This window comes from Puntigrus tetrazona, chromosome 5 (genome assembly GCF_018831695.1).
Source record: "Puntigrus tetrazona isolate hp1 chromosome 5, ASM1883169v1, whole genome shotgun sequence".
Lineage (NCBI taxonomy): Eukaryota > Metazoa > Chordata > Actinopteri > Cypriniformes > Cyprinidae > Puntigrus > Puntigrus tetrazona.
The window spans coordinates 5621048-5648072 of record NC_056703.1 but is presented as its reverse complement, the minus strand read 5'-3'; the positions used below and the strand labels follow the sequence as shown (position 1 = coordinate 5648072).

The window sequence follows — 27025 nt, the reverse complement described above, 5'->3', positions numbered from 1 at the left end:
TCATGCTGGTTTGTGTGTGTGTGTGTGTGTGTGTGTGTGTGTGTGTGTGTGTGTGTGTGTGTGTGTGTGTGTGTGTGTGTCACAGTTGGGGGATGGTGAATGATATCTTCTTCCATAAGGGTTTCCCTCATGAAATATACACAGACTCGGTCATCCTTTACATCATCGAGACTTGACCCGTGGAGCCACCTTTGATAACGAAAGAGTCTAAGTACTGGAGCAATAGTGTTAAATCAGTCCGAAATACAGAAATAATGGCTTACCACCATCAGATGGCCGTTTTTTCCTTTAAAAATCATAGGTTCTTGACCAGTGCTGAAATCCACACCTCCCTCTTTGCCTGCCTGGATCTCGAACTTGATGCTGGGAGAAGTTCAAATGTTAACACGCCATGTGCAAACGAACATTACAGGGTGAAAAAAAGTGAAGCTGACATTTTTTTTCATTTTACCTTCCCTGAACAACCTTGATGTTATTCTGCTTTTTTGCAATCATAGCCAGTTTGGTCAAAGCTTCAAACAGGTGGTCACACTGAAGTACTAAGTCCCCCTTAGATACAGAAAACTACATCAGTACTTGAAAATGTATTGATCAGCGGATAAGACAAGTCTAGAGTTGAACTTAGACGTGAAGTTTGTTTTGCTCACCTTCTGTTTTGGGTCATTAAAAGCAACGTGGAGGATCATGACAGAGTCAGCCAGATTACTGACAGAAGCACCTGTGCACACAAGATACATTCGATGCGGACTTAGTTCTCTCTGCTTTTCAAAGAAATATTACAATAAAAAAAAAAAGTTTGGGGTAAGTAAGATTTTGAAAAAGTAATCAATAGTTCTATTTAACAAGAATACATGAAATTGACTTTAAATGTCAGTAAAGACGTACATGATGCTACAAAAGATTTCTTTTGCAAAATAAATAAAGAAAAAAATAAGCCAGACTTTTGAATTTTGGAAAATCTGAGAAAAACGAAATGTATATTTTTTAGCAAATAAAGGGCGAGCATAACTTCTATTTAAAAATCTAAATAAAGCAAAATCTTACTGAACACAGTATGTTCTCAACAGGCAGAATTTGTAGTTGTTCTCACTTTTGTATCTTATCTACCTCTAATGAGTGCATATTAGGACATTAGTACATTATAGGCCTTTAAGGTATTAATGTGCACCGTTTAGAGGTAAATATGGTACAAAGTTGCATCTTAGAGGATACCGCCCTGATGAGAATCTTAAGGAACGCTACAGGGGACTAATTAAAAGGATATATCTATAATGTGCTACAATGAACTTTTATTTTATTGAATGATTACACATATCTAACCCACCTTTTACAGAAACATACTCCACTCTTTGCTTGATCTTAGCCTCTTCTACCAAATATACAGCAGCCTGAGTGAGAATAAGTTGCCTTGGTCTGGGTTTAAATCCATTTCTGTCGTACTTCACCACAGGAACGCTGTACTGCAGCGAGAAGAAAGTGTGTTAAGGTGACATGCGTAGAAAAAAGTTCCTATTCTTTTCTGTGTGATGGACAACACGCCTCGTACATCATAAAGATTCTGATTTACCTTGATACGTTCATTTCGTATAATCGGAAGAACCCTCATATTGATGTCTTGTTCATCTAGTAAACAAAAGGAAGTACGTAAGACATACAAAAGCAGCTGCGCAAAACTAATAATGTTCATGTAAACTACTGACTGATCCTAGTGTCCACGAAAGGAACAGCAATGCTGGAAGGGTAGCTGTCCTTCTTCCCCTTAAAGATGGCACTGGTGACTACTTTTTGCTGAAGCTGTGCAAATACAGTTTTGTTATTATTAGCCAAAATTTGAACAGTTGAAACTGTATTTTAAAGACTCAAAGTCAACAGTGATAGTGACCTGCGCTTTTTTCTGAGGCGTAATTCCCCGCACGTACTTCCTCACCATCATTCGTGTGTTCAGCTGTCGCAGAATCTCTGAGGTCTCCGATCACAAGCAGCGCCGAAGACACCCCAGTTTAATATAATACTACACATTAACATTTGAATACAGCGCCATCAAAAAGCATTCAGTTAAGATCTTGAAATCGAAGATAATCGGGATTCAATGCAATGTTAATGTGGCTGAAGTGATTAAAGTGATTATTTACCCTCATGTCTTTCCATGCCTTTGTTCATCTTTTAGTTTTCTTTGAGAAAAATTGCTTTAAAAATGATTGAACCACTGATGTCACATGGACTATTTTATGTTCTTTAATGCCTCAGTTGTGTTGCTGTCTATTGAGGAAAAGAAAGCTCTTGGAATTCATCAAAAATATCTTAAAGTGCCCCATTATGGATTTTTGAAAATGAGCTTTCATGCAGTGTATAACACAGCTCTAAGTGAATGAAAATGTCCTGTAAAGTTTTAAATCTGAAAGTGCACCGTGTTTAAACTGACTGCCTCTCAAAAAAAGAGTTGACTCTGAATCATTGACACGAGTCATTTTTAAGGCTGTTTCATGCTGACAAACTTTGGTCTGAATGAAAATGCGAATTCATTCTTTGCCACTAGGTGCCTCTTTTGGAGCATTAAAAGCTCACAATTAAATTAAACTGACCGATCACCAGAGGGATTTGGAAAAGTTAATCATAGAATGAATAAGGTAAAAAATAAATGCACATTATAAGAAAATAATAGTGTTTTTTACTTTACATGCACATCAACCTGTTGCCTGGGACTCCCAAAACCAACATATGAACCTTTCACAACCCATAACACGGGCACTTTATTTGTGTTTCGAGGATGAACTAAGGTCTTTGGGCTTTGGAATGAAATGAGGGTGAGTAATTTTAGGTGAAATGTCCCTTTAAGAAATCTGTTTAGCTGTGCATTCTCTGATTGAGCATCACTTTCTCTTTTTTTCGTTGATTTCGTTTAATTCTCTACGTATCCTTTTCACGATTTTAGCAACAGAGAATTTCTGAATACCTCTGTCATGACTGGGGGAGGTGTCAACCATGTGGTCTTATCCAGGACAGTCTTTGGTAAGTTGGCTTTCAGTCTATTTAGGTAGCTCTGTCGAACGAAGGCCAGGTATTCAGAGTTGTCAGTAGTTTTTGCCTCTCGACGTGTGATGTAACCCTTAATAAACCTGCAAGGATAAAATCATGTCATGAAGGGAATGCCATGCCCTTTCATTTAAAGGGATAGTTCACTCCTTCATTTATGAGTGGGTGTAAATATCCTTTTAAGTGAAAGGGCGTACACCAGATGTTGATATTTAAAATAAATGCATAATATTAATAGCTAATCTTACTGTTTAATGATCTTGACAGCCCAGGCTCTTCGCTCTCTCTCTTTGCGAGCCTGCGCTCCTCTCCAGCACGTCTCAATTTTTGTAGCTAAAAAAAAAGGCAGAATCACAGAAAAATGCAAAGACTGCATACATGTATGCCATAATAAATATACTTTATGCTGCAATGAAGTGTTCGGAAATATCAGAAAACTCAATCAATAAATTCTGTTACTCACCAGCTTCCTTCTGTTTTCTAAACTCTCCTTTGGCTCTGTAACCTTTGTATTTGGCTTGCAGTCTTGTAGCTGTAAAAGCAACGTTAACGAATGCTTATAATAAGAGGGGGAAAAAAAAGTTTCTCTTGAATTCTGTTTCTTACCCAGTTCATGTTTGCAGATTTCAAAGGCATCTTCTGTGGCAAAAAGCGTCCTAGCATATCGTATGAAAATCTTTGTCCTTAAAATGTGACAGAATATGAAGGGTATATAGTTTGGGTTTGTGTGACGAGAAAACAGTATTAAATGCAGGAAAAAAACACAATTTTAAATCGTAAAGGTACTGTAAAAGACCGAAAAGCGCTCACTTTCCCATTTTATACTCATCGGGTTGATATCCTAGATGTTGCACCAGTTTTTCCACCCCTTCTGAAGGTATACCTCTCCAGTGCGGCCAAGTAGCAGGACAAAGAGCTTTGTACCTTAGGAATGTTGCGTTAAATGAGCATTTTAAGTCTATATCAAGTTTAAAAGTCAGTTTTCTGTTTGAGCATGCGATGGTATTAAATGGCAGTGTACCTCTTTAGAAAAACCTCATATCTACGCCGGTAAGCAAATCCAGCCCGTCTGACCCTGAGGTGCTCCATTAAGCCCAGATATTTCACCTGGTGCCTGACCAGAACTTCATCAAACTTGCCTGCGATAGAAAGAGAGGACAGGCAGAGTAAAAGAACATCATTCTACTTCACCAGAAATAACCAATTCATTTTACACACGAGTTCTAGGCATTTCTCACCTGACTGTTTATTGTCATTGGACTTGAGGCAGCGCACGTACCACGCTTCTTTAGCGGTCAGAATCTCCGTCAGCCGAAGAAGACTGTTCTTAAACTGAGTGGCCACCTACGGAGTTAATTTCATAATTCATATTTAAGAAAAACTGCGTCCATCATATAGCTGCCAAAGAAGTATTTATTTGATTTTAGATTTTTAAAAAGCGATATTTCATTTGTTTGTTTCAGTTGTTTCTGCATTTAGAGAAATGCTAAGTCTTTAAAATACTGTGTATATAGAAAGTATGGAAATAATTCCTTGATCACATACACAGTTCGAAATATCAAGTCTGTAACTGAGATTTTCATTCTATTATTTAAATCACACACGCATTCATATTTAAAAAGAATCTATATAAACATTTCAAAATGTCTGTGTGTATTTATATATAGCCTACGTATAATTATACACTGCACACACACATATATAAATACACATTTTTATTTAGAATGCAATTAATCATGATTAATGACTGACAGCACTAATTAATTTATTTACTTAGTAAGCATTTGATATTATATATGAACTAAATTCTTTCACATAGTTTTGGAAATATATAAAATCATATTCCCCCAGTTTCACAGACAAGGTTTGAGCCTAGTACTGGACTAAAAATAAACTCTGAGCTGTTTCAGCTGAAAGAAACTTGCACTGGCTGACCTTAAAACAAGTCAAGCATGCCTTTGTTTTGTCTGAGGATGCACAGCAGTAATGCTTTTTCTAAGGCGTGTTTATAAAAATTACTTAAACATCCTAACTGAACTATGGTCTAATCCTGGTTTAGGCTAATCCCTCTCTTTGTATATTTATTTAAGATTTATATGTGCGTCTTTAAGTCAATTAAATCTCTTGAAATTGCTTATGGGGTCATATGTCATAGCAAAGGAAACCCAATGGCATTGCAAATATAGCGCTGCTCTTCTTTTTAACAGCAAATAGGACATATATGTACCAACAATACCAATGTATCTTCCATAAAAGTTGAACCATCCTTACTAGCTTATAAAGACAGTTTAGTGCACAGTAATTGAGTATATTTTAGTATTTTTAACACAGCAAGTGGACTCACTGTCTCAGGTCTTCTCCGGCTGTCTCCCTCAGTGGCTGGAAAGCACTCCTGTATTATAGGGTTCTTTGACAGGCGCATCGCCTGATGGTTACACACAAACAAATGCATATGCGCACACACATTTACTCCCATTCATCTCGTAGGACCAAAAATAAGAGAATGCAAATAATATGAGCCATTTTCCTTTCATCCATCCTCGCCAGCATTATCCTTTATTGTACACCCCGTGCACTTACATCTTTGATGTTCTTGTACAACAGATCATTGTTTTTGTCAATGAACCCTGTTGAAAAGAATAGATGATAAAAAATAAATGGTTGCGAAAGCCGGAAAACATGTTTCCGAGGTTTACTGACATCTGAAATGCGTTTTTGTGTTTGTCTTCTCTTACCCACAACGCAGTAAGTCACCTCCCCTGCATAATGAAGAAGACGAAAATCGCCTCTCTCCAGAGACTTGCGGGTTTTCTTATCAGCCAGTTTATGCCTTCAGTTTATAAAATTAAAATCGAGTCACTAAAAAGTCTAAAAGAAGCGCAGAATCCTTTTTATTCTATCCATCTTTCAGTTGGATGAATAAACATACCATAGACTGCATGTTAAAATTGATTTAAGTTGCACAAATAATCATTTGTGATCTGTACTGATAATAGATATAATATTAAATACAATACAATTAGTACAATACCTAATTTTATTTTGCTCATGCATTTTGTGAGTTTTATGGATGCACGTTTCCTGGGAATCCTGCAATTTTGACATCGCTAGTGCTACGGTCTACCAGTTGAGTACAATAACATGGACGTCCTTGGCACTCACTCAGTAATTCAGGAACTTAATTTGTATTTGACCTGGATAAAGAGTGAGTAACACTGTCTCTCACACTGCTGTGCACTTTCATCAGGGCGTCAGTCAATGAAAGGCTTAAGAGAGACAATGTGGCCAAACCAGGGGGTGAATGCTTTAGTTTCAGATACGACAATGTCTGGCTTATTCTTCCTCATCAGAGGCTTGTAGCGAAGAATCAAACTGCTGATGGTTTCTAGCGCTGCTGAATTAATTAAAGCAGAACTCTTGTTTAGTATTGAGGTAATGATCAAATGCAAACTCACGTTACAAAGTGGGGATGATTGCCCATTTTCTCTTCAAGCTTTTCGAGAAAAGTAAGATCCGTGGCATCACCCGGCCTCATACACTCCTCATCCTGAAACACCAAAAGTTTCCTTATGCTTCAGTTAGGTGCTCCAGCAAATGCTCCAACAAGCAATCTTTTTTAAAAGTATCTGCAGTGTGTTAGACGTTAGTGTGTAAAGACAGTACTTATTATTCCATACCAACACAGAGATGATCCCTCTGTGCTTCTCTTCCACCAGATCACAGATGATTTTATTGTTGAAGAACTGCACCGTCTCCCACTGAAACAGTGTCAAAAAATGACCCTTATTCTCTTATTGAAACTCAGTATATTATTCTATAATAATGTTTTAATGATGAACGTTTGATTTGTTGTAGTTCACCTCAATTCCTTCTGCCTCGTATTCCTCCTGTTCAGACTTTAGCGTCAGCTGAATGAAGAGCTGCTGTAGCTTCTCATTGCAGTAGTTAATGCAAAACTGCTCAAAACTAAGCAAACGTAAAATCAACAAGCAATTAAAAAGATCATGCACACAAATCTATCTATCAATCTAGACTATTTGCTAAAACTATTTGGAACACCCCTTCTAATGAACAATAAATATTAATGTTTAAGCACATTTTTTCTGTCTGTGTGTCTGTGCATCTGTCTGTCTTTCATCTATCTGTCCCATTATTTCCAAACACATACCTGTTAACAAAGAATACCTCAAATCCATAGATGTCTAACAATCCAATGACCGTCTTCCTCTCAGAATCCTAAGACAATAAATTTGTCATTTTGGTTTCCATGATACTTTAAATCTGTCTGGTAGAATTTTAGCAAAAAGCAACAATATGTACATCTCTTTAATTCAAATTGAACAAACAATATCCAGTGAGTTTAAAATGAATTAAACCAGGAGATTTACAATATAACCAAACGTTGGCATCAAATGGTAATTATTTAATGGTAACTATTTTTTGTCTTACTTTATTCTCCAGAGATTCATTGATCCTGTTGACTAGCCACGTGAAGGCACGGCCATAGATGGCTTTCGCCAGAGCATCTCTGGCATAGATAGCATGATCAACAGTAAATGGACTCAAAACCTAGAGTTCAGAAAGTCAGCTTCAATATCACTTCAATATCAATATCACTTGCTTCAATAACGATTTTGGATAAAAAAAAATAAAAAAATACAGTGCATCATCACATTACATTATTTTACCTCTTCTGATTTGGCTTCAATCTTCCTGAATGTCAGAGCTTCATTAAGGACCTGTACATGGATCCCTAGCAGCTAAAAATAATCATAAAAGTGTAAGTTACTCAGATATCCCTTAAAAGTATGTCATTGTATACTAGTATTTAATGTAATTAAGAAAATGTTTGTAATAAATAAACTAACCTTGGATACCCAGCGCAGCGCTGCATTAGAGTTTAGAACAGCATAACCTTTAGTGTCTCCATCAAAGTGCACGTTCCCCAGATGAAGAACACTAGCTATAATCCCAAAGAGGTGCTAGGATATTGAAGACAAAATGTATGCGTTTATGATCAAAGTACTAGCAGATCAGAACATTTATACGATTGTGGTTCTCCTTACCTCAATGTCATTAGCATCAAAGTCAATGACCGATAATGCATTTTTAACAGTTTTCCAATCATTCTTGTCATTGATGGAGCTCACATTCGAACATTCTCCCTATTGAGACAAAAACATTTTTTATGAAAACACTCGAGAATACAACCAGTATTCAACCAGTATATATATATATATATATATATATATATATATATATATATATATATATATATATATATATATATATATATATATATAGTGTTTTTAAAACACTCACTTGGAATAAAAATATGCTGTAATAAGTTCTAAGATGTGTTCAGTATAATTGTTCTGTGTGCAATTGGCAATGGTTGGACATATGACAATATATATATATCATATCTCACAACATATTATTATTGTGGACCAGTGAAAAATCTGACATCATGACAGCCCTTTTTCGCACATCAGCTTTGAAATTAGAAATCATACCTGCACTAAATAACTATAATTTTTTGTGTCCTTCTCCAAGCCCAGCTGCCTTAGTAAGTCTTCCTCTCCTCCCTCCACCAGCTGGTAGAAAATATGAAAGTTTCTCTCACCGTGGTTTTGGTGAACCACTCTAGACTTTTCCAGCAGATAGCTGAGGATATGGCCACCAACAGCATCTCCCTACGCATTAAAACAAGCGTGAATCTTTTTTTAACCTGCAATAGTATTTAATACGATGAAAGTAAGGTATTTGTCGATACCTGACAATCAAACTGGATGTCCATGTACTTTCCAAAACGACTGGAGTTATTATTTTTCATCGTTTTAGCATTTCCAAAAGCCTAAAAGCAGAGGTAATGAATGCAAAGCATACATAGTGAATGATCAGACATTTTCTGAGAATATTATTGTTGGACTGACCTCTAGTACAGGGTTGGACATGAGCATGCGGTCTCTCACGGTGTCCAGTAAGGATGAACTAGGGCAGCTGACCGCATAGTACTGCAAGATCTTCTTGGAGGCCTCAGTTTTGCCTGCTCCACTCTCCCCGGATATCAAAATAAAGTTGTTGTTTGCTTCTGATAGCATGGTGTGGTAGACATTATCTGCTAATGCATATCTGAGGAGGACAATAAAATGTTTGTTCTTTTATTTTAATTTATTTACAAATGCCTTGAGTTACTGGTTTGCCAGTAAAGGTAAGTTAAACGCTTACATATGAGGGGGCAGCTCAAAGAAGTTCACTCCCATGTAAAGGTCCATTTGTTTCTTGGTGTAGATGTCCAATTCTTTGTATGGGTTTACAGATATCAGCAGAGTACCTATGTAAGTCTGAGAGTGTAGAGATGTTGAGATGACATGAGTTTAATCGCAAAGTGAAAAAGCTAAGTAACCTTTGTTTTTGATGTCTAACTCACATATATCAAATCCTCAGTGAAACGCTTCTTCAGATTGTCTAAGAAGGCTGTCTCACTGTTGTGGGCATCAAGAAGAACAAAGTCCTGGATGCCAACTCGGTCCCTGGCAATCAGGGCTCCCTCCAAGTCCAACTGACCCAGTTTAACCTTTCCTTTCTGCCAATAAGACAAGCACAACAACGACCATGACCCAATGCAATTTGTTTACACTGATCAATTCTAGAGGATTGTGTCATTCTGCAGGCATAAAGTTCAGAAGCCTAGCTTTTAAAGCAGCAAAACAGGCTTGAATGTCCGTTTCTGTCAAATAATCAGTCACTCATTTCCAAAGAAATATTGGCCACTGGATAAAACAATGGCTGCGTAATGGATGCTGCATTTCTTTAGCAGTAAAACTGAGCTTTTTATTGACTCTTCACCTTTTCATCAATAGATTTTCTTTCGTTAATAGATTTGTTGAGACTGAAAATCGGGGTCTAAGGTCTCTGATTGAGTCACAATCATCCAACCGCATAATCCCCTGCTGATGTTTAACTAAGTACTTTATAATGCTGCTCTCTATTGTAGAGGCTTTTGTAATGAGATATCATCTGCAATGAGTAGACCACGTTCCTGTCCCTATGACTGACAGCTTTGCTTTCGCTAAGAAACCTGTTTAAATAGCATGTTGTGATTGGATTTATTCCACCGACCATATCAGATATCTTTCAGTACACCTTAAACAGGGGTTGCCATATCTTCCAACTTGGCTCTGGGATGCACTTTCGAAAGCCAAGAGTGCTTGTTTTCAATACACTGAAATATTTCCTGAGATATAGGTTTAATCAAAGCCATCATCAATAGTAAAGCAGGTTTAATCAATGCCAGTATCTAGCAGTGTGTGAATAAATGTTGATTTATTCTCAATATTGTTAAAAAAAACTTCTAATGTCTAATAAAAAGTCTATAATCTCTTTAGTTTTTTAAGCCTTTAAACGACTCAGGAAGAGGTTCGGCCAAAAATTAAGCAACTGAACTATTGTCTGCAAAAACCACAAATTCAACCCAAATGATCAGAAATTGCTCTAGTTACTTCCTTAGTTTGGTGTCTGTCATTGTGTATTTAAAAAAATCAGAGAAGTGTATTTCTCAATATAAGAAGGACATTTTGAATGCACACATTACTCCATTCTTTAAAGTGTATTTTTACGTGCTAGATATTTTTAGGATTGCCAGTGGTCCTTAATTTTCTACAGACTCGCTGTAATTTGTTCTCTTCACATTTTTTAAAGAACACAGGTTATTTGACTTTCATATAGCGAATTAGAAGAAAAAACAGAAAAGAAAAAAAAAACTAAGTCTAATCTAACGACTAGAAGCCCCCAAAATCTCCTCCGCCCCCCTTTCACCCCCATAAACCTCATTAGCTCTGAAAGAGGCCAGTTTTTTTGTCCTGTAAATTCCAAAGACGATGGACAATGAAGAAGCTTTTAAAATGCAGTCTACATTCCATTACACATATTCTCTCTGCATATCCTTTCAAAATTTATTCATTAGAAAACATTTAATGTCACACCGAATTTCACACTGGGCAGTCCCGGGACAATAGATGAGATTTGGCCTATTTGGGCTGGTGCGGGCTGGTTGGATGTAGAGGGGGCGAGGGCAAAGGAGCAGAAGAGGGAAAGAGAAAGAGGGAGATATGAAGGAGGGACAGAGGAAGGGAGAGAGGGGGGTTGCTTATATTTGTCTGATCTGAGAGCTTCTGAAATGAGGCCTTCTTGAGACAACAGGACAGACTAAATTGTGCTGTAACGGTTTGTGTCCCGCTGCTCGCTGAGACACTCATTTAGCATGCCCTTGGGGCACACAATGGAGGCTTGTTCTGAACAGCACAGTTATATGAACACCGCAATCTAGGGTGCTGTGTCCGGGGGTGGGGGGGCCTGTTTCTTGGATGGGAGATTTTCGTCCACCTGTCCGCCAATAAAATTTTCATCCCACCACATGCAAGTCGTGAATCACCACACACCACCTCACATCAACTTCACGCGGATTCCCACTATTTCATGTCCTCGCCGGCAACCCCAAAACATGCCCCTCCCCCTCTCACCCTGCTTTAAGCCAAAGGGGCAGGTGAACAATATCATTGAAGATCCCCCATTTGAGATGTCAGAACCAATCTCAATCTCGGCGTTATTGTGGAGACTCCCCCTCTCTGGTTTCTGTCCCCACATGGGAACAAGCTGAACTCAATGTCACATGAGGAACAATGGACAGAGGGGATGCTAATGTTTATAGTGTGACACTTTGAGTGTGATAAGACGCATGGACATCGGCACAGGAAAAGCCTGTTCCTCTTCTTCAACTAGAGACTCAAACTGAAGGCAAAGATGTTACTCTAAAAGGCCTGAGCAACCTGTATGCTTCACGTGTACGGTCAGAAGTTTGGAAACCTGTTCCAAAACTGCACAAATTAAATATGGAAAAGTAATCAAAAACTCAAAAGTTTCTCTTTGCCTAGATTCCAGATTAGTCAAGTGCACAGGGTGAATCTTGGGATGCTAAATGAAAAAATGCAAAAATAAATAAATAAATAAATATGTACATAACTCATCAATAATTGCAAGATTTCATAATTTGCCAACCAATTTCTAAGCACTGCAAGCGGTCACACCTTAGACAAAGCTATTATGGTCAACCACATTTTAATAATTGCATAGCCTGCAAGAAACAACAAGCCCCAAAGTCAAGAGATCAGTGTATTCCACAGTAATTGGTAAATTTAGTCTTTCTATTCTAAAGAGAATAAAGACAAATCACTTAAGTCACAAGGTTGGTCACCCTTATGTCACATCAGGTCTCCCTCTTTAGTATAAAAGCTATTGTCTTTTAATTAAGAGATGGTCCTTAAGCCTGGTCTAAAATGTCAGTCGCGGCTGAGCTGAGCTGACCTCCACCAAATCAGAGAAGGAGGGAAAGAGAGAAGGGAGAATGGAGGAAGAGAGAGAAAGATACTGCAAAGACATCCTACTCCTCAGAAGGCCTGGCCAAGAATAGGAAAGACTAGACATAATGGGCAATAGCACTCTCCTAAAGTGAACGGTGAGGTCTAGTTACATCTCTCTTTCTCAGAGTAAAGGAACCTGAAGTTTTGACAGGTTTACAGCTTGTGATTATTAATCAGCTTGTTGACATGTTGGATATTGTACTACACTAAAGCTTTCACCGCCAAGACAGAAAAAAAGCAAACAGGAAGCAGAAACTGAAAAGAGCAAAAGATCACGTTAATGATCACTCTGAATGCTGGTTCTTTTGATATTTGCTTTTCATCATCGCCAACATTATTTCTTTGCTGCATTAAATTGCTGGCTGACTGTAAGATAATAGAACTTAAGTTCAGTCAATGTTCACTCAAATATCTCTAGATACGCGTGCACAGATCATACCTGCATCTTTGGTCAGCTGCCGATGTAAATATAGGAACTGCTCACATCCAAACCAACGCTGTCCTAAATAGTCCTTTCACCATCCAGCTAGAGCCAAGCAAATCCTACCATCCCAACATGTGCCACGAAACACCTCGAAATTCCACTGTGAATGTAAAAAAAAAAACAATCTTGGTTTAAAATGTTCTCCAAAAACTCATCAGAAGTTCATTCCGTTTTTCTAACACGGCTTGCAAGCAGTTCAAACTAAGGTGGCTCAAACCCGGAGAGGATGCCCATCTATTATTGCTGTGCTCTTCGCAGTAATGACCCATGTTCTGGTTGCAAGACCTGGGTATTTAATGATTCATGGCCCAGTCAGGAGGGGGTTCAGAGAACCAGAGATCTTATTCAGTGCTTACCTAGGTGTCTACCACTGCACTGGGTGTAACACAAAGATACAGAAACACAATCCGTGGATATCAACCCTTCCCCCAGTCCTCTATCTCCGCTACGGTAAAACCAAACATTACAACGGAGCGGCTACTGTTTCTGATCTTTGATTAGGGAAATAGATTAATGGCTAATTAACCACTGTAATTTCAATCAGTGAGTTTGAGAAAGAGGCTCAATAAAGTTGTCATCGGGGCACTCCGAGGTCTTGGCCACTTGAAGCCAGCTGGCTCAGGACTCAAGCAGCATATGTTAGCCATTCAATCACAGCTTGTCCTGAAATTTTGCAGGGCCTATGAAGCATGTGGTTCTTGGATGGACTAGAGTGGAAGAGGTCTTAGACAGTGATGACTACGAAGCCCAACCTTATTTTCCCTTTGTCTTTGTTATCTGACTCATACTTGAGACGACTGGTGTCTTTTTCGCTCTGCTAATGACCCAAATAATCCAGCATAAAAGATTGAGTTTCCTTCAGCACTTGCCTTGAATCTCAAGTGTGTGAGATATACTGTGTCAAGCTTGACAAGCATGTGATGTTCAGTGTCAGTCTTGCTAATTTCAACAAGGTGACACGTGAGTCCAGTTTCCACCGGAGTGCACTTGAACTTTCTTGTAAGCTTTTGAGTTTATGAGTTGGTTATGAACTTGACCCTTACTAAATTATTAATCACTGTTCAATATAGATAAGCTAAATCCCACATTTCATGAACAAATTAATGAATGAAGAAATGAATAAATAAATAAATTTAGACAGAAGTTACATTGATGCACCTAAAGCAGAATTGCAAAGCTTGTAATTGTATAAAAATGCTTACAATAATTATTCTGTCGAAACTTTATTTGATTTTTAAAGCAGTTTAAATAATTTTTTCAGGGTTTATGGCATTCTGCTGTCATTGCAATATAAATGTGAAATTGCATATAACTTTACACAGAAAATATGTATGACTTTTACATTAAGCCCATGCTAATATTTGTACTATAAAAACAGTGATTATATATTAACAATGATCCATCAGCCCCATTTAATTCAATGCAAATTACATCAAATGCTGTTGACTCAGTTTTAAGGGATAGTTTGTCTAAAAATAATCTAATTAATAATCTACTCATGTCATTCCAAACCTGAAGTATAACTGACTTAAATTTCACCCGTGGTACATAAAATATGATCTTGATCACAAATAATAGCAATTAAACAGCAAAATACATAATTGTAGCAATAAGTCTAAGCAATAAGTTTAAGCAATAAGTCTAAATGATTGATTTTTATTTCATGCCAAAAATCATTAAGATATTAAATAAAGATCATATTTCATGAAGATAGTTAGTAAATGTCCTGCTCTATTAAAATTTAATTGTTGATTAGTAATATGCATTGCTATTGACTTCATTCGGACAGGTTTAAATGCTATTTTCACAAATTTTTTTAATCTGTATCTATTCTATAAATGTACAAATCTCAATCTTTAAAAAATGTACCCTTACGAATGTACCGCAGGGTCACAAATAAGATATTGCGAGTAATGGTCCCAAAAAGTTGGCCAACATTTTTCAAAATATCTTCTTTTGTGTTCCACAGACGGTTGAATTACACAGAATATTACTTTAAACTTGTTCAAAGTAATTGTTTGCTGTCATCAAATGCACTTATAGTTCTGTATCTCTTGCGAACAACAAGTCCACTGCACTGTAAAGGTAGGCCTTCACACACCCATCTATCCACAGTCATATTAAAAGTTGTCCCATTCACAACCTCTGTTGTCAAGGCTACCTTCACCCCTTACGCCACAGGCCCGTTCTGCTCCACCCCCTCCCTTCTAGTAATGCTTGTCCAGCCTTAACAGGCTTTGTGCTGCCCACTGGGCCCTGATGCAGCACGAGACCCGGCAAATCCTATTATACAGGAGTCACAGCACTTGATTTTCCCATTAGAGATTCCAAGCGGAGAATAAGGGTGTATTATAACAACGGCTTTGCCGCGTTCCCACCGAAAATCCCACCTCGCTCTCTCGTTTTCATGGGCTCTTTTCTTAGTATTAGCTATGTTTCATCGGTTCTTTTACTGTGGGATTCTTGATGAGCAGTAAGAGCTGGAAAAAACAATAAACACAAAAGCTTAGCATTCTCCATAACAGCAGTTATCATATTCTTTGCTTTTATTCATTGGATTAGTTTTCATTCGTATTGTAGGTAATTAATGATTATACAACGAAAGCTGCCAAACTTTGGAAGATTTTATTGCAGTGGCTTTTCAATTTAAAGATACTTTCCATGTGGCATCGGGAGCATTCCTTAACTGTTTTTTCACACAGGTTACCCACACCATCTTCAAACAAATCAACCAAAAGACAACCGTTTTGACATAAGCCAAGTGGGACGACACAAGTCGTTTTCGGAGGTGTTGAATGAATAGCAGAGAGAAGAAAGCTTTCATTCACTCTCCCTGTCAGAGTTTGGATCAGCCATGACCCTCTGATATGACCAAAGGTCAAGACTAGTGTCAAAAGGTGACCTGATTGGTGACCCCCAAGACGTGGTGTTTGAACTGGAACTTTGAAGGTCAGAAAAGGAACAGAAGAATAGGAGGTGACCACCAACACGAGAGGCCTCAGTCAATTGATTTGAGAGTTACAAATGTTTTCTATGTAGGGCAAGGCACTCTATTGCATTTTTGCTAGTCAGTGATGTTGCCATACAGATTAAGTTGTATTAATATTATGAATTAGGTTGTAAAGCTTGTTCTCATGTTTAAAACAAGCAAACATATTGAATTTTGCAACATTATAGTTACCTAAAGTGTTGTAAAGGCTTTCCTTACCTCCCCTTATTCAGGTAGTTTAGCCCTATAAAGCCTATTGTCTCATATTTGATATGCATATTTCTAAGGTCCCTGAAAAACCTATTCATACACTTACAACTTACAACATGCCATGTACCATTTGATAAACGGTTTATTTTGATTTTGGTTTTTTTTATGTACACTATCATACCATAATGTGTCTTTCTGCTGTGAAATTTTTAGTGATTTTTCAAATCAACACTTACTGTACTGAAGTAAATTAAGCTTCCTTAATTGATATGTTTGTCAAGATTAAGAAGTGTTAAATTATTTGATTTGTGAAATAATAGTTATAGGTTTTGTAATATATACTTTCTGCAGCTGCAAAAATTCTTAAATGATACGCAGTTAATAAATACATTTACAATTCAGTTGCCAGTCATTCAACAATCGGGAACAAATATTGTATATAGTGCATTTTACATACTTCCTCTAAATACAGCAAATACACACATTCATGTAGTTTACTGTAATAATTACAGTTAAATACAGTAATTTGAGAACACAGGAAAATTCTGTGAATTAAATTACAGAAATGCTGCTGTAAAAATTAAAGCAACTGGCTGGCAACCCTGCTTTTATCATAAACCTAAGCATTTAAATATAATATCCACATGCACTTTAAATAATGATTAAATTCATTTGCATTTCATTCTGAGAATGTGACACATTTCTTGCTTATAACGTATTACAAAGCATAATGTATCATAGATGATGCTCCTCTAACATGTATTTCTTTTAGATTTTGTCTAAAACTCTTCCATTTGGGAAAAAAAAGATAAACAAAGATAAAGTCATTTAGGAATTAAAATAGTTTTTGGTGCAAAACCTGTTGCTTTTCGGATGCTTCCTTCTCACATGTGGTCACCAAACCTTCTCTAAGGCTTCCTAATGAACCCTCTGACCCATCATAGGCAGATCTTCTTGAGACAATGCTTTAGGCTTCCTCTGCTGTGGTCCTGTGTCATCCTTGGTTCAGTCTGGGAGACAGCGGTCCAAAAGGTCACTCAGGGTCTCTCATTAGTCTAAAAAACAGAAAGAAGCAACGGAGGTGAGAACAGATGAAGAATGACCTCACTCTACAAGTGACTGGGTTAAAACAATATCAAAATCAAAACAGCTCAATCTGAGGTGTGAAACAGAGTTGTGACTTCTGTTTGGCACTTGTATAGCTCAGTTTGTCAAACGGCAATGAGCTTTAGGTAAATGCAACGTGACAGTTTTGCTTAACAACATAAAGAGGAAATGTTCTAAACCTAAAGAGCTTTTCACAGAAGCAAATGCATTCATATTACATAAAGTCAGATGCATGCACATAGCTACATTTAGTTATAAGTAACTTTGTAACTACATGTCAACCATTAATTTCTCATTAATTTGCAAATACATGTCTACAAACTAGGTTTAGGGTTATAAGTTGAGTCAGTATGTTGTGGACCAATTAAAATGAAGCATTAAGCAGACTACTAATACTCTAATGACTGACATGTTGCAAAGTTACTTGCTATTAGTATGTCTAAAGTCTAAAATGTTACCCTGATTTTAGTTACTATTAAAATCACTTTTAAGACGCGCATTCAAATAATGAACCTGATTAAACCGTGTCTAATAAATAAACAGACATAAGAGCAAAATACCATTAGGGCAATACACATAAAATGCAAAATAAAGCCTAAACCGACTAAAACACTAAATCGAAAAACAATAATTTCAGTAAAATAAAACCATGTGTGGTGCGTCTAGAAACGCGTTTGATCTAAAAATCGTTCGTATGACAAAGCAACCAAATCCAACTGACATAGCAGACTGTGTTAACATTATCTCTCCCTTCGCATTACACACTTTGCAAACAGCGCGCGCAGCGCAGAGCGCGAGCCCGAATGAAGCCCCGCGCGCTCGGGCTTTAGGACCCAGCGCGCTCCAGCGGGAGCGTCTTTTTGTCCGTTGCAAGCGCGCATTGATTGAGACCATTGTGACTTGACGATTTACCATCTGTAGTGTCCCATGTGGTTCAAGTCAATTAACGTCACCAGCCGGATCGCTCCCCGCAGGATTTGAAACCTACATTTCGAAATTCAAAAAGTTTCCCGAACTCATGCTTTAAAAGGCAAACAGAAAACGACGGGGTTTTGCGAATATCTGTGGAGGTGCCACTTATTGCACCTATCTCTGAAACGATTCCGCTTTCCATTTTCCACTATGCACATATTAAACGTCAATCTCACAATCATTAATTACAATAACAATGCGCAAAAAGCAGCGGTGTGGAATACTTAGATATGTACAAGTAGCTAATTTGTTGCACTCTGCATAGTAACTAATATAACTATATTATATGAAATATATGACGAATTTAAAACACGCTTTGCGTGCAATCGGTATCGTTATCTGCTGCTTTTCACATTTATTTCACAGCAGAGACTTTAACTCTCTGCTTGCTCTTACGAGCCTGTCGTATCTGTGTGAAATCTGTCAAGCCCAGCGCGCCACTCAGCGCGCTTTTCCCGCCGCAGTGTAGCTAACGACGCGGCTTCAAAGGCGGTTAAATCAAGAGCAGTACACTGAACTACCCCTCTTATCAGGACACAGTATCTCACAGACCCGCACGGAGAGGATGCGTCTTTATTTAGACCCGTATAAAAATAATGCTTCCACTTGTACATAGATGAACGACAATCAGGAACTCTTTCAGGCTGCGTGTTATTTCGCGTTGCCCGTGGTTACAAGGGATCGTGGAAATCACTGCTCACTTTGCCGCAGGTCTCGGGGTTCATAGAAGTTCTCGTTCGCTTACAGGAATCCGTAGCTTGTGAAACAAAGCTTCCGGTAGAAAAAGAGGATTTTGTTTAAACTCTCAGCTTTTTGGGGTTTTTGGAAGTCGCGCACCTGTGGACTACTACTACTACTACTACACACACACGCACGCGCGCGCGCGCACAAAGCACGGAGGAAAAAAAAACGCACGTCTTTGAGGAAAGCAAGTTTCGGTTAAATAAAAGCACCGGACACCAGGTGAGATGCTCTGACAGATGATTTAGGTGGTTGTGGAGGCAAGGCAACAGCTGTCAGTCAGAGCTCGGACCCCCTCCTCTCCTCGCGCAGTGCGCATGACCGTCGGGAGAGAACCGCACAGGCGAGGGAAATTTAAAAAACGGTTTTTTCTTGCGGGACAACAAGTGCCCCGACCAACAGTAGAGCTTTCCTCCGTCTCGTTATCCCAGATTTTCTATACCGCAGAACAACTGCGGCATTAACAGGTAAGAAAGCGGTTTATTTCACGTTTTTTTGTTTTTGTTAGTTTTAAACGCGCACCTGACATATTACCTCCGATGCGTGACATTAAACCCGGACTTGATTCGACAGCCGATGTTTGGTAGACGGCTGCAGCGCGTTTCGCGTCTGTTTGTAAGAAATACTCGACGCATTTTAGTGTAATTAAATGTTACTTAAATATTGAGTCTCGCGAGCAGACTGACAGGTAACAGTGACCGATGACGTCTGATGATCTCCGTTTAGTCAACAAATCAAATATCACTTCAACGCTGGACTGTAAAAATATTATTTTTAATTTTTATCCGTTTTCTGTTGTTGTGTCTCAGGTTGCTGTCGGTGATTTCCTACTTCATTAATATTTGCAAATTAACGTGTTCTCATTTGGAGATTTTTTTAAATTTATTTTTTGCTAAACTCTTTCCTTGTTACGCATTTAAATGCATTTATTATTATAATAATTAATTATGCATATGCAAGTAACCCTAAACCAAACCTAAATCCTATAGTAAGCAGCCTACATGTAGTTAATTAACGTATAATTACACTGTAGCAAGGACACCTTAAAATAAAGTGCATCTTTTTTTTTAACTATACTATATAAATAGTCACTTTTTATACGTGCCTTTGCATTTTCACATGACTGAATGCACATTTCTAAAAATCTTTTTTTTTGTCTTCTTCTCTTTGCACGGTTTATTTACTTGCGTTTCATCTGCCAGAAGATGATCGAAAGTGGAATTACGAGCAGGATGTCAGGAATTCACGAAAACCCTGCGCAAAGTCACCACACCTCCGCACAAGACTACAGGTAGGGGGTGATTTACTTTGACGGCCGAACCCTCTGCTTTTGAGCCTCGAGCAGATTAGAGCTTATAAAAAGATAATTTCGTGAAGAAGAAGAGCGCCGCTAATCTTAATACAATCTCCACCTTCCCTATTCTGTAAAATAAAGGTGTGTTTTGAGAGGCAGGGAATCGGGGTTTGTGAAAAAAGAAAGGAGCGAGAGAATACATCATCTTTGCTCTGAATGGATCTGTCAGAAAGCATCAGCTCTGTTTACACGCCCGCTGTCGGCACACGGAGGGATTGGGGACCTTGGCGGGGGCCCCCGTGGGTCACCAAGGAGAAGTGGCTCCCAATTAGAATGTAAACGAGGGCGACTTGAGCTGTGATAAACCGTGACTGTGTGCGCCCGCCTCCCGCTTTCTGTGGGACACGTAACGGTGTGCATCAATGAGCAAATAAAATCATTTTTTTCTTCCACTTGTATAACCGCACCCTAATGACCGTAAACTGTACAATACACAGCTGGGTTTACAATTAGACTTCAGAAATGCTAATAAGTGCAAGGACGTAGGCCCCCTTCACTTGACGATCCTAAATTTGAGTTTATGTGGCATGTTATGAATTCTGCACAGAATCAAGCCCCCTCTCCTGCCCATTACTGAGACGCGGTTGTTAAGTCTATACTATAACGAATACCGCTATTATATGCGTGCATCAACCTCAGACCTGCAGTGTTTTCTAAAACTAAACTTTAATGTGCTTCTGATGTTGCGGTATAGCCATTGCCTGGCAACACAACAAGTGGATGCTCTTCTCGGCAACATTGAACTGTCGGTTATAGTCACGTCAAAATCAGTTTTAGATAGTTTTTTTTCAGCCTTTGTGTGAAGCATACACTTGAATATAATATTTATACAGTATAAGATGTATATGCATACATATATATACATATATATATGTATATGCATACATATATATATACATATATATACGTATGCATACATATATATACATATGCATACATATATATACATATATGACACTGCTTTCAAATTAATCTAGTATATAACATTTTCAGTTTATTCATTCAGTATTAAATTACACTTTAGAAATATAAGTATAGAGAGCCGTATTAATGAGGAAATCAATATTTGAAGAAAAAAAAAAAAATCATCTACAAAATGGAAGGCGGAGAAATCAATATTAATTCCATTAAATGTTAACACTCAACAGGAAGAGCCTGAAAAACGCTCATCGAGAGGAAGCAGAACTTAATAAAGCCGGGTGTTAAACTACCCCACTCCCTTCGCGAGGTGTCTTTTTCGTGTCTTTATGTGGATGGGCATCAGGAAGGCATTTCAAAGCACATGACAGTGCAGTGTTGACATGTTCGGTGTCTAAGGTTTCATGCTAGCAAGTGTGTGTGTGTGTGTGTGAAAAGGATAATTATTCAGAAGATCCAAACCAGAGCAATCAGGGTGCTCAAGGCCACGTCCCCAAGTTCTTCCTTCAATGCTGTAATTTATTCAGGTGGCAGACTGTGTGTGCAGTGTGGCTTGACCTCCTACTCCTCCAACGACCCCCTCCCAGCGACCCCCCCTAGGTACTGTCTGATGCCTCCAGGCGGGGGGGATGGGGCAGAAGGGGACAGGGGTTGGGTGGAAAGGGACAGGGAAACAGATGGCATCCTATTTTTCTCTGTTGTGTGAGGCCTGTCATTCCAGTAGATTAATGCAAGGGGTTGGTTAAAAAAACGGTAAAGACAATCAAGGAAGGGTCTAGGGGGGGGGACAATAGAGCCACGTGCCGCTGTGCAGATTTGTCGTTTGGGACACAATAGGTGATCATTTTTCAATGGGGCTGGACCAACTGTTGCAGGCAACGTGTGCCACATACCCATGTTTCAAATGATCTCATGCGTTGTTTACATATGATTCAGCCAATGACAGCGAAGAAGGCCCTAGTCACCTGACCGCTGTTAGAGTTTGGTTTAATGGAGAGGGGGGCACTGAAGTGTCCAGACACACAAAATAACTGAAAAGTGAGGGTTGTCATAGCGACCCCAATTATTGGACTGAATAGCGAGTGTGTAGTGAAGTCTGGAGAGAATACAAGAGGGTTTCTCTGCTTTCTTGATGCTTAGTCCAAATGAAGAAATGGCTGAGTAAATAATTCTCCCTGCACTGGATTAGAGGGTGAGAGTGTTTTTATTTCCTTCCCCAAACAATAGATTTTTTTTAATAGACTTTACTGTTTAGCTATTTACAAAAAACAAAAAAAAAACAAAAGCTTAAAATAGAAAAGAATACAATTATTTTAAGCAGGACAAAAATAACATGAGTGTAACATAATAAATTCGAACCGAAGTTCTTTTTTTTTTACATAAAGTTCATATTTGTGCTTTAGTGCTGAGAGTTATGCTGTGTTTTTGTAGACTCCTGACTACTGACCCTTCGCAGCTGAAGGACGAGCTGCCTGGTGATCTTCAGTCCCTGTCCTGGCTCACCTCCGTGGATGTTCCCCGTCTGCAGCAGATAGGATCTGGACGAGCTGATTTTGCCGGTTCTGCTCAGAATAGCCTGCTGGAGCGGCAGACAGGTCAGCGGCTTTATAGACTGTGTATGAATAGATATGGATTAAAAAAAAAAATAAGAATGACAAATTCTGAATTTAACGTTAAACTGGTTATCTATTTGCATCAATATTTATATATATATATATATATATATATATATATATATATATATATATATATATATATATATATATATATATATATATATATATATATATATATATATATATATATATATATATATATAAATGCTATAATGCTATATATATATATATATATATATATATATATATATATATATATATATATATATATAAATGCTATAATGCTATATATATATAGAACACTTTTTGTGCGCAAACAACATGTGCGCTTTCAAATGAACGTTAACAACGCTGATTACATCGACTACGTTCTGGTATACTCTCCAAAATGGCAGAAAGCAGTAACTCAGGGAGAATTGCTGAATAAATTGTTATTGCTTTTTTTAAAAGTATTCTCGCAGCTTCGTACAATTACGGTGTAACCCCATTTTACCGATGTCCGTACTACGTTTCTGTGCCTTGATCGTGGTAATATCCTTTCTGTTTATGGAGGGTCTAAGAGCTCTCAGATTCTATCAAAAATATATTATTTGTGTTCCGGAGATGATCGAAGGTCTTATGGGTTCGGAACGACATGAGGCAGAGTAATTAATGACAGATTTTTAACAGTAGTCGACTGAATCCCTAAAAACACTTTGCTGAAACTTCCAGCTCAGCTGAACAGCATGACGGTAGCAGGAGCAGCAGGGTCCGCGATTCATCTACAGACTGAAATGCAGCACAGCCCTCTGGCCATCAGCAGCGTGAGTGATGTTTCAGATTCACACTCTTTCGTATCACGCACACAACCCGTTGATAGATGTATTCTGTGCTGTTCTCGTAGATGCCCCAGTTTTCCCCTGGGTTTCCGTGTGCTGCGTCAGTATACCAGACTGCACCTCAACAAGTTCTCACTTTCACTCAGGCAAACCAACAGGTTGGTTCAGTAACTGGGATTATGTGTTTAACACAGCGATATTATATATATATCAAAATACTATTTCTGCGTTATATTCTTTAGTGTTCTCCCGGTGGGCTTTATGGCAACTACAACAACCAGAGCCTGTTTCCTCAAGCTCGTATTACTGCTCACAACCAGGACCTGCAGCCCAAGACTTTCCCTAAACCCATCTACTCCTACAGGTGAAAAAAAAAGTTCACTGCGACAGCCTCCGAAAAACATTAAGACGCTCTGGAAAGGGAAACGATTTTATTTATCTCAAGTCGACTGTGTTTGATATCTTTTCTCAGCTGTCTGATCGCCATGGCTTTGAAGAACAGCAAAACGGGCAGCCTTCCTGTTAGTGAGATCTACAGCTTTATGAAAGAGCACTTCCCTTATTTCAAGGTGAGGGGTTTACGCAAAAGAATGCTGGCGAATAGATGGACTAATCCAGACACGCCACAGAATCAAATAACTGTTACTTACCGTACGCTGTACTGTCGATTACTCCATCTCAGACGGCACCTGACGGATGGAAAAATTCTGTACGCCACAACCTGTCCTTGAACAAGTGCTTCGAGAAGGTGGAGAACAAGATGAGCGGTTCTTCCAGAAAGGGCTGTCTTTGGGCACTCAATCCTGCAAAGATCGATAAAATGGAGGAAGAGATGCAGAAATGGAAACGCAAAGATCTCCCAGCCATCCGCCGCAGCATGGCCAATCCAGGTCTCAAATCGTTGACTATTATCAGTGCTAGGAAACATCTTTGCTTGAAATCGTTGCTCTGACAACCACCCATAAAACTCTAGCATCACAGCAGTGAATTTCTTACATTTATAAGTAACTAACTATAACTAACTAATTCTCATTAATTTGCAACTACATGTTTACTAGCTCTCAGAGTAAACTGTTAGGTTAGGTTAAGGGTTAGAATAAGTTAACATACTTGCGAAGTTTATGATAGTCGGTACGTTGTATGTTGTGGACGCATCAAAATAAAGTGTTAAAAGATATTTAGCAGACGGTCGACTAATACTCTAATGATTGCTAGTTGACATGTAGTTGAAAAGTTACTTCGTGTTAGTAGAGTGTCTAGTTAACACTTTAGAATAGGTAACACCTGTTAACTTTTACCTCAATAAATCCTTATTTTTGCTGCTGTTTAATAGTAAGGTAGTTAAGTTAAGTTTAGGTATTGGGTAGGATTAGGGATGTAGAATAAGGCATTACTACGTGCTTAATTAGCTCTAATTAATGGCTAATATTCTAGTAATATGCATGCTAATGAACAACTAATAGGTGCAACTGTGAAATAAAGTGTTACCGATGTCCAAAGTGGACTATCAAAATAAAGTGTTACCCGCATTGTTTCTTGACATATTGACTGGAAACATCTATTCTGCTTCATATAAACCGCTATTGCACAAAATCTGAACTGCTTCAGACTATAAAATAGGGCAAAACTTTAATGTAATGTAGTGTATTCCAGGCTTCAGTCATTTATCAGATACATTTACATAAAGCTACTCACAGATGAGGAGCATCACGGGCATTTCATTATAAAAAAAACCTACAGTATTCATACATTAGCTGAAATGGTACAGATGGGGAAAAGTAAGGAAAGTAACTGCAGAAATCTAACCCGTCGTTTTTTGTTTGTTTTTTTTTCCAGACGAACTAGACAAACTCATTACAGACAGACCGGAGAGCTGCAGACAAAAGTCCATCGAGACTGGCATGACTCGCCTGCCCAGCTGCCCACCAGGGCCCACCCTCCCAATCCCAGCGCAGATGCAGCCCCAGCCAGTGGTCACTCTCTCTCTCCAGTGCCTCCCTATGCATCAGCACCTTCAAATGCAGCTCCAGAATCAGTCCCGCCTGGCTCCGGCCTCCCCCGCTCCCGCTCAGACACCCCCCCTCCACACCATCCCCGACCTGGCAAACAGCTCCCTCCCTCAGCATCCCGCCAAGCAGCACGGCGACTTCTACACGGTTCACACCGACGTGAATTCAGAGGTGGACGCGCTGGACCCGAGTATCATGGACTTCACCTGGCAAGGTGTATAATCGACTTGCATTAAAAGCCAAAGAACGCTTGTTTGTTTCTAAGCTGATGTCTAACGCAGTTCTCCTCTTCTGATTGCAGGAAACCTGTGGGAGGAGATGAAGGACGACAGCTTTAACCTGGAGGCATTAGGTACACTCAGTAACTCCCCACTTCGGCTGTCTGACTGTGACCTGGACACCGGCAATGTCACACCTGTGTCCAACGCAGGAGGACTGCCTTACCCAGACCTGCAGGTGACAGGCCTCTACTCTTCATACTCGGCCGTGGATGCCCTTTCTAACCAGTACATGAACACACAGGGAGGAACAAAGCCTATCGTTTTGCTTTAATTGCACCGGCAAGAAATTAAACGGGCTGAGCTTTACTTCCCGGGGGACCCTCTATAAAGCTTTCAAACTCCAAAAAAAAACATCTCGCAACACAGAATTCTTCCAAGGCAGCCAAAAATGATCGCAACATCAGAAAGAAAACATGCTCAACTAAAACGAGTAGCGTTTATGGTGACGTCGCAGTATTTAAAGTTGTCATTTGCATTGACTGTATTAACTGCATTAAATGCAATGGGTTTGAAGGGACCGAATCAGCGGTTGTAGAGAATCTGCAGGGTGAGGGAGTAGGACCGATTTCCTCTAAAAGCGCAGTCCGGTACGGATACTGGGATCGTGGCCAAACATAATCATACAAATTGCAGTGTTGTTATCACTATACGCCTAATGCAAATTGTGAGCAAACAACATTTAAAGAACAAAGATCAAATTATGGGAATTATGATTTTGAGTGTTGCCAAGCTTTTTACTGTAACATAAAAGGAACTTGTTTCCTTCTCATTTCGTCCATGTAACTGTTAGCCTTGTAACTGTAGTTGTGTGTCTTTTGTTGTACCGTGATAGACTGTATCTGCTCTTTGTTTGTTTTATTATTTATATTTATGAAAAGAGCTGAAATGGTGACATGAATAATTTTTTATTGTATATATCTAAATATTTTGAATGCAAGCAATAAAGTTTCACATTCAGATTGAAAGATGTATTAATCTAACTTTTTTTTTTTACCAGTGTTGGGAAGGTTACTTTGGAAATGTAATGCAATAAATTACAGATTGCCCTCATTTTAAACGTATTGAGTTACT

General features: G+C 38.6%; 2 protein-coding genes across 3 annotated transcripts; one reads left to right on the top strand and one right to left on the bottom strand.

Annotated features, from left to right (window-relative positions):
• Positions 1 to 25: 25 nt before the first annotated feature.
• On the bottom strand, positions 26 to 22806 carry myo1ha (myosin IHa). Of its 2 annotated transcripts, XM_043238671.1 has the most exons (34): positions 22678 to 22806; positions 16998 to 17193; positions 12895 to 13039; positions 9467 to 9622; positions 9265 to 9380; positions 8970 to 9168; positions 8810 to 8890; positions 8550 to 8729; positions 8100 to 8198; positions 7902 to 8015; positions 7722 to 7793; positions 7483 to 7602; positions 7202 to 7269; positions 6894 to 6999; positions 6711 to 6791; positions 6489 to 6580; positions 5769 to 5863; positions 5614 to 5660; positions 5378 to 5458; positions 4272 to 4377; positions 4055 to 4172; positions 3844 to 3957; positions 3640 to 3716; positions 3497 to 3565; positions 3282 to 3366; positions 2954 to 3116; positions 1883 to 1966; positions 1701 to 1794; positions 1568 to 1623; positions 1325 to 1460; positions 648 to 718; positions 452 to 549; positions 264 to 363; positions 26 to 189 (listed from the first exon to the last, which is right to left on the bottom strand). In XM_043238671.1, the coding sequence occupies exons 3-34, from the start codon at positions 12898 to 12900 to the stop codon at positions 163 to 165; spliced, it is 3111 nt and encodes a 1036-aa protein (XP_043094606.1). In that variant the 5' UTR covers positions 12901 to 13039; positions 16998 to 17193; positions 22678 to 22806; the 3' UTR covers positions 26 to 162. The 2 variants fall into 2 exon arrangements, 1 of the variants encoding a protein (XP_043094606.1); XR_006250955.1 differs by lacking the exons at positions 26 to 189; positions 264 to 363; positions 452 to 549 and having other exon boundaries at positions 1325 to 1455.
• foxn4 (forkhead box N4) lies at positions 18787 to 27004 on the top strand. Its single transcript, XM_043238672.1, is given in 10 exon segments — positions 18787 to 19425; positions 20161 to 20249; positions 22662 to 22825; positions 23558 to 23649; positions 23730 to 23822; positions 23907 to 24028; positions 24137 to 24233; positions 24347 to 24554; positions 25501 to 25887; positions 25975 to 27004. Coding segments are annotated over 10 exon segments (1653 nt in total). The 5' UTR covers positions 18787 to 19275; the 3' UTR covers positions 26226 to 27004.
• Positions 27005 to 27025: the final 21 nt, after the last annotated feature.